The following is an 8,407-nucleotide window of genomic DNA, read 5'->3' on the forward strand; positions in this document are numbered from 1 at the left end:
GGGAGTTCATGCATCTTCCTGTATCCTGAAACCCCTCCCACTGTTTTCAATCTTTTTTTGGGAGGGGGGGGGGCTGTGTGAGGAGTATGAGTACTGCCAAGGTTCTGTTTTTGTCCTCTTATGATCTGCTGTACACGTTTGTTTTTATGAGGCCTGCGAAATCAAATCTGTGTCCATTCTCCACAGTCTCATGCTTGGCGGGTTGGAAATTGCACACTGAGGCTGCCTTTTTTGTGTCAGAAGAAAGGAATGGTCAATAAATTGGTGACACAGCCCGGATGTAGCCTTTCGGATGTGAGTATTGTTTAGATGATGTGATATCCCAAAGGGAAGCATGCTGTATTAGCATTTCCTTACTCTCAGTAACTGACTGTATCAGCTCATCATGTCATGCAGTTTATGTCCAGACTCAACAACAGTGTGTACATTACAAGCCTTAATGCTGAGATAATTTTTTTTAATTTTTTTTATATTCATTTATCCATGTTTGCAAGTGCTGTGTCCTTCTGCACATGGGTATCTTGTGTATGACCTGCGTGCATACGTCAGTAACAATCATGAAGTCATAAAAATTAATGGAGTTGCCATGCAAGTGTGTATTTTATGTAGATTACTTGCTATCAAGGTCAGCTGGCATTTGGCCAGCTTTTGAGTGATAAAGGCACTGAAGTCAGATCTGTAGCTGCAGTAGCTGCTGTTGCCAGAATGGAAAATATTACATTGTGTCAATGCAATAGCTAGTTGAATATGGCTTTTTTTTATGGCTTTTATGAATTACGGTTTTAAATGTGCTCTGTATTTTTATTGTAAAGCACATTGTTACTGTGTTTTGAAAGATGCTGGATAAATAAGGTATATTATTATTATTATTATTGTTATTATTATTACTGAATGCAGTTTAAGCCTTACTGCTGTCAATCCCCCAGGGTTGGAAGAGACACGGCAACTCCTGTTATCAAGTGAACATTAAACAAGTACCCTTCAAAGATCGCTGTAACATCACTATAAGAAACAGGTAGGAGTCTGCTGCTTGACCAGAAATACACACCGACTCATCAGTTCTCGCACATATGAATGAATTTTTGAAGTGTAAGGCAGATTATATAACTTACATTTGACTCTTTTGTTCCAGGTTTGAGCAGGCCTTTATCAGCCGTCTACTTAGAGAGCAGATCAGCAAGGATCCTCAGTATTTTTGGATAGGGCTGCAGGACATTAAGAACACAGGGGAATACCAGTGGGTGAGCCAGGATGGGTCCCCGGGTGTGGTTACATACACCAACTGGGGCTGGCATGAACCAAGTGAGTAAAAAAATGCACCAACAACCGAGTATAGCATTATAATGTGCAGCATTGAATTCTGGACCTTTTCCGAACATGGTGGTTTCTTCTAGTGTGGAGGTTAAGATTTGACCTTTTACCATTCACTGTTTCGTTTGCAGGACAATAGCATTATGCTGATACTGATACTGCTAGTTACAAGAATATTAATATGTAATATACAGTGTTGATTAGACTCTTATATTTTCTGTCATTTTGGTAATTAAAGGAATATTCTTGTCATAAAAATAATGCTGGTACAATGCAATGCAGTCTGTCAGAATACCATGTCAACAGTCCCACATTTTCATATTTAATGAGATAAAAAATAAATTTAAAAAAGTGCTTATTTCTCATCTAGAAAGTCAAAGTCAGCCTTTCTTTCTATTTAATTTATTTGCTCAAAAAACAACTATATTGGCAATTCATATTTAACTTTTTTTGTGTGTCATGTACATATGTTTTTTAGAACGGGATGGAGGTTGTGCAGGGATTTCCACCGCAAAACCCCTGGGCCGTTGGGAGGTGAAGAACTGTACCTTTTTTAAGGCTGGCACCATTTGTAGAACAGACCTTGGTTCGCTTCCACCCCCAGAACCAGAGCCGAACCCCAACATACCCTGCCCTGATGGATGGGTGTCCAAACCAAACATCACATACTGCTACAAGGTATGTGTGTGTGTGTGTGTGTGTGTGACTGTGTCTTTGAACACCTGTAGTTGCGTAGACTATTCCACCATTAGGAACCATGGTTGTTTAGCAAAGGTGGTAATGGATGTGGCTGGGAACTGCATCGATTTTACACATCAAAGTCTGTTCACAGGTCTTGAGAGTATTGCTGCATATGTGGGGAAATGTATAGTCTTTTGTGGCTTCAGTTGAGTTGCATTTTGGGTCATGTAGGCACCAGGTTTTGAGAAGGAAAAATAATGTATGGAGTAAATCATGCATTGGTTTTGCTGCTTTTATTTTTATCCTTTTTGTTTCATGAGTCCGACATTGTCATAAAAGTACACTGATGAATTGGTCAAGTACTCATACTACTTACTTGTTTAATTAATGGCATTTAATTAGAAGTAATATTTAGTAGCAGAGAGAAGCAACAATCCATTTACATTTCCATCTCATCACTGGGATCAAATAAAACATTATATATGGTATTCATGCTCTAGTTAGTTCTGCATTGGCCCTCTTAAAACAATGGTCCGTCTTGTGTATTTTCATGACTGTCTTATTGTGCAGATTGTCACTTCCTCTTCTAAATTACATGATCAGATGACAGTTAGCTTTCTTTACAACCCAGTACGTTACTTTACTTTAGTAGCTGTTATAAATTGTTCTTTCACCATGTCAGGTGTTTCATGAGGAAAGGCTGAGCAGGAAGCGCTCCTGGGAGGAAGCTGAGAGGTTCTGTCAGGCTCTGGGAGCCAACCTGCCCAGCTTCACAAATATTGGTGAGATGAGGGCCCTGCACAGCATCATGAGAGAAACCATCAGGTATACAAACATGCACACAAGTACTGTATTCCTTTACAAGCATTCATTTATTTGTCATTGTTTATTTTGTAATATTCTGCTGTGAGTATATCACAACTGATTGCTGCCTAAATCTTTAGACACATTTCATGCAGACGAGTGTGGGTTATAATCATTCCCCATCAGACTGCCATTACCATTCATGTAATACCATTCTGTCACTTAACGGAGAGATGAATGCTAAACATGTTGGTTTGTCGTCATGGGCGCATACCTCAGAATTCGGCGTCCTCTCATTGTTCACATAAACATTCAGCACCTCACTTTGAATGTTCAAATAAACACATGCCACCTCCTGACTGACACAGTTGAGTTGAGCTTAAACTTTTGAAGAAGAAAATGCCAACATTCCTTTTTAAAATTTGCTTGTGAGAATTTCCTTTGACTTCAAAATAAGATTAAGTGTGACGAATGATGGTGGTTTGCTCTGCTGTTCTTCTTACAGTGATAATCGGTACTTCTGGGTTGGCCTGAACAGGAGAAACCCAGCCGATCGCTCCTGGAAGTGGAGCAGTGGCCGCCCTGTGAGTATACCCTGACCCTAAACCCCTCCCTAATACACTTCGAGAAGACATAACGTATATAAGTTGAGATGTAATTTTCGCTATGCGACCATTCAGAACTTCACAAAAAATATTTTTCCACTTATTTCAAGACAGTGACGTCTTAAAATTCATGAAACAAATCAAAGTTCATCATATCTGTGCAGGATTAAAGGACTTTTTCATTTTGATTATTTCGCTTATTATTGCATTTATGTATGAGTAAAGTCTGTTTATTCAATGTCTCCATAACAGGTATCTATGGATGTTTTACACGATGATTTCCATGAGGACGATGAATACAGTCGGGACTGCACGGCATTCAAGGTGGGCTGGGTAGATTTAGACTAATAAATGACTTTAAATGAGAAATAGTTTTCAATTATTATGCATTGTCATGCCCAGTTATTAAAAGTCACATGACTTGACTTGCAACTAAAAAAAATAATAATAATAATAAAAAAATATATAGTATCTTATTTTATCTTATCTTTATGCATGTTTTTCAACATTTAGTTTAATTTAATGTAGTGATATCTGGTTATCCATACTGTACAGCTTGACCTGTGAATCATGGCCATTTGCTCAAGCTGTTAGTGGGAGTCATGAGAAGAGCTACAGCTGAAATCTGTCTCAGTTGACTCAGTAACTTCATGTCCTACAGGCTGTCTTGAAACAAAATCCCGAAAAAGACAGCCGGTCAGAACAGTGGGTCCTCTTTGTTTTTTCACACCATGAGGACTCGGTCACTTGACATACACCAAATTGCCCTAATGATAATCTGTCTTGGTTTACTTCACTCCTTGCTGTTGGCCTCCATTAAAGAAGTACTTCTTTATCTTGCCGTTCAGACTCTGACCTTTGTTCTCACTTCTCGTTTGTCCAGTTAGTGATTGTGTTGTGTGACATTTCCTTCTGAAACGATCACTAAATTGCATTGAGCCACAAGATCTGCAATGAAACGTCTTTTTTTCTGTATGTATTTCTTTGATGGTAATATTTGTGCAAACTGTCTGTGTCCTCATTAGACAATGAAGAGCAGCTTGAAACACCTGTTACTGTTTCTGCACCATGACTTACCACCCACACCTTTCTTTGCCACACCATTTCACTGTGACGCCAGGCTAGAATGGGTCTGCCAAATTCCCCGTGGTAAGACTAATCACTGTGCAGTGTGTGTGCGCACAAAGCAACAGTTGTTTTTTCAAATTAGTCCCCTTGTTAAAAATTTACATTTCATATTGGTAGGAAAGAGATTTATCCACATGTGATTTAATAAACCTGTAGGCTTATATGTAAATAAATCTACTGGAGGGTAACTTGATATTGTTATTTGTGTGCTTTTGGTTATATTCTGCTTCTGACCAATTCTTTGTTGATGCTTCAACAGGAAAGACACCGGAGACCCCATACTGGTACAATCCCGGTAATGATGAAATCTAAATCTAATTTATCTTCTGAGTCTGTAATTTGGTCAGATAATATGTATGTTGTCACTGTCTAAAATGTGTCATGATTTTCGAGCAGTTTGTTGTGCTTTTCAGGTGGGCACCATGACACATCGATCTTCATAGATGGAGCAGAGTTTTGGTTTGTTAATGAGCCTAAGCTGACTTTTAAAGAGGCAGAGCTCTTTTGCAGTGCGAATGACAGTAAACTGGCTGCACCACTTAGCTTAACTGCTGCCGGACAGATCCACCGGTACCTCAAAAATGTAAGTGATGACTTTTTTCCAGTACAGTTTTAAATGTGTACTTGACAGCTACATGATATTGTGCTTAAAGGCTGAGGCTACACTGGTTAGTCGGACATGCTACTGTATGCAGCTTATTTTTTCAAGCGGATAAACGCGCTGTTTCTTCCATTCTTTCCATCTTTGCGCTGTTTTTTTTTTTTGTTGTTGTTTTGTGAAGGATAAAAAAAAGAGACCACATCCCACTCACCAAACTTTTCAGATACAGAGTATAGTTCTTATTACAGTCCCATTCACACAGTTTTAGCCTACAGCATGTGTAGAATCCAATGCTTGACACACTTGCCATGTCCCATTACAGTTGCTAAGCTATTATTTGACAGTTGCTGTTTGTGGGAGAGGGTTCAGCAAACAGGTCATGGAAACTGGTCATGGAAAGTTGACAGTTTTTCATGAGAATACAGCTGGAAACAGTCAAAATTCAGTAGAAGAAAATTATGCCCCCACCACTAACAAAATAAAAACATTGATGTAATAAAATCTCAGCACAGTTACTTCACAGTTCATTAAAACTCACCATCAAATGTATTTGTCTGAAATACAGGCCATCTAATTCTCTGCTACATCAGTTTTTATCATTCTGTTTTTATTCTTTATTGTTTTATCCGTCTCTTGTGAGTACTCCAACTCTATGGAATTGCAATACTAAATCACCAGAGAGCTTCTTTTTTTTTTCTTGGAGACCAGCATTTCACAAGCATCAATACAAGATATACAGTTATTCCACAGCTGTTTTCCACCCTTTTTTGTTTTATGGAACATTAGAACAAAGAACCAGAAAAAGAACATCCCCAAGAATAAAGAGGGAGAAAAAAAAAATAGAAATAAAAATAAATAAACAAATAAGTAAAAATAAATGTAATTAATTAGTTGGTGAAGATAAATAGATACATATATATAAAGAATAAATAAATAAAATAGAATAAAATATAAAGGGAGGCGAAAGAGAAAAAAAATAATAATAATAATAAATAAATAAAGGATGCCCAATGTGCTCACTAAAAAAAATTATAAAATAAACAATTGGATGCATCAGATTGATTCAGTTGGGGTCCAGAGAGGTGACAGTGTTTACATATGTGATGAGAGGTTGCCATCTTTTATAAAAATTGACTGCTAAGCCTCTTAGGGAGTATTTAACTTTTTCCAAAGACAGTAAAGACATTAAATCACTTAACCAAGAAGTAGTAGGAGGAGCGTTTGGGCTTTTCCAATGTTGTAGAATACGTCTGCGGGCTATGAGCGAGGCAAAAGCAACAACTAGTTGGAGTACGAGGTACCCCAAAGATGGATATCAGTGGGCAGGGTTCTAACTTGATATTGAGGGCATTGTTTAACGATTTAAAAAAACATGACCAGAAATTGACTAGTTTGGGACAAGAAAAAAACATATGAACATGGTCTGCTGGAGATAAACCACATCTATCACAGATATCATTTGTGCCTGGAAATAGCCTACTAAGTCTGTTTTTTGTGAAATGAATTTTGTGGAGAACCTTAAATTGGATTTGGATCTCCACCACTCATCTGTGAAATCAAAGCCAAGCTCCCTTTCCCAATTCTCCCTGACCCTCACAAGGGAGGACATGTTTGAAGATGATATGAGGTCAAATAATACTGAAATCTTAATACGAGCCATTGGAAGAGAGAGTACCTCAGTAATAAGAGATCCCATTGGAGATTGAGGGAAAGAAGTAAAGTGTGTGCGAGCAAAATTCCGTGCTTGAAAGTATCAGAACATATGAGATTGGAGTAAATTATACTTAACATGGAGATAATTAAATGTAGCAAATAAGCCCTTTGAATATAAATCTGGAAAACGAACCAGACCTCTCTTTCTCCACAAAGTGAAAGCTGTGTCTGCATTGGAGGGGGGAAAGAAATGATTATTGCAAATAGGGCTTAATGGGATGGGTGTTGAAAGTTTGAAATTTTGCCCCAAATATGTTTCTTACACATACATCTAGTACAGCCAAGCATTAAAACTTACATAAAAAAATTCTAAATACCATGTTATTTGAGATATTTAACAATTTAATTACACAATTCCATGTTTTTCACTTAAAAGGGATTTTTTTCTTTTATTGTAAGTTGTTCCTTGCCGGCGTGAAGGGTATCCTAATGATTACTGCCTCAAAAGGTCTTTGTTTTTGGAAATAGGGATGACTGGAAGCTCCATAACCTCAGCAACAAAGATGTGTAGGGTGCTCTTGGTTAACAAGGAAAAAAAAACAGGATAAAGAGGAAGGAAATACAGCCACTTAAAAAAATATTAATGAGGGAGGAAACACCTGCAACAGAAATAACATTCAACATTCAATAAAGGCTTTCTGATATTTTAATATATGTGCCTGGATTTCCCTCCCATTTATCCACTTTAGAAAGTCTGTATGAGACAAGAGGTAATAAAGTTGATAACAGGATTGTTTTATTATTTGGTACTAAGGCTTGCATGTTTTGAACAGATATCAAGTACTCCCAAGCAAAACTGGTGGATCAATATGAAAGAGCCCGGGCGGATATTCCCCATGACGTAAGCCAGTACAGTCACACACACACACACACACACACACTGTACCAGCATAAAATGTGATGTTGAGGTTGACTGAAATAATCTATGTTCTAGGTACACCCAGATGTACTTTTATCATTCAGTTTTCCTGGGCAGATGCAGCTCCATCAGTGTTGAAAGCTTATTTCCAGGTGAGTTGATGTTATAGAGTTGTTATGCAGCTGTGTATGATTAAGGATATGTTTAATTCAACATGTTATTTGATAGAAGAATCCATGAGGGTCAGAGAATAGATCGAGAGCGAAGAGGTCTAGCGGGGAGCTATTCTGGCCTGCCACACATTTACTACCAATTTACTCACGATACCGACAACTAAGAACATATCCGACAAAGCCGTAGTACACCACTCGACATATTCGACAGCTGACATATGAGGGTGCGCGAGCGTGACATAGCACAACAAACTCTATCCCCATACCGCGGTCAGCGTACCTGACCATTGGTACAGGATGCAAAAGCTACAACGTATCACAGACGGCGTGCAGCTAAACCGATTCCACGTACAACAAAACATTATAAGGTGCTTGGATGCACTGTATTGGTTCATCGACCAGCGTTAGTTTTAAGCCTGTTATTGTACAGGGTGGTGATGGCAGGCTGTGGCAGGGAAAGGATGTCCTGGTATCTGGTCCCTTCGACGCCAAAGCCGACGCTTGAGCAGCATGTGAGAGAAGGTGTCCGCTG

At 38.5% G+C, this 8,407-nt stretch overlaps 1 protein-coding gene across 1 annotated transcript in view; it reads left to right on the forward strand.

Annotated features, from left to right (window-relative positions):
* Positions 1-8,407, forward strand: part of ly75 (lymphocyte antigen 75) — a gene marked incomplete at its 5' end in the record, with an annotated part of 21,713 nt that overhangs the window by 6,077 nt on the left and 7,229 nt on the right. The window contains 12 exon segments of the mRNA XM_035682234.1: positions 187-294; positions 927-1,015; positions 1,133-1,302; positions 1,790-1,989; positions 2,675-2,817; positions 3,302-3,380; positions 3,654-3,725; positions 4,427-4,550; positions 4,789-4,824; positions 4,943-5,112; positions 7,617-7,684; positions 7,778-7,854. Coding sequence (XP_035538127.1) covers positions 187-294; positions 927-1,015; positions 1,133-1,302; positions 1,790-1,989; positions 2,675-2,817; positions 3,302-3,380; positions 3,654-3,725; positions 4,427-4,550; positions 4,789-4,824; positions 4,943-5,112; positions 7,617-7,684; positions 7,778-7,854 — 1,336 coding nt within the window.

This window comes from Morone saxatilis, unplaced genomic scaffold (genome assembly GCF_004916995.1).
Source record: "Morone saxatilis isolate NCDOM2014 unplaced genomic scaffold, NCSU_SB_2.0 Contig11, whole genome shotgun sequence".
Classification (NCBI taxonomy): Eukaryota; Metazoa; Chordata; class Actinopteri; family Moronidae; genus Morone; species Morone saxatilis.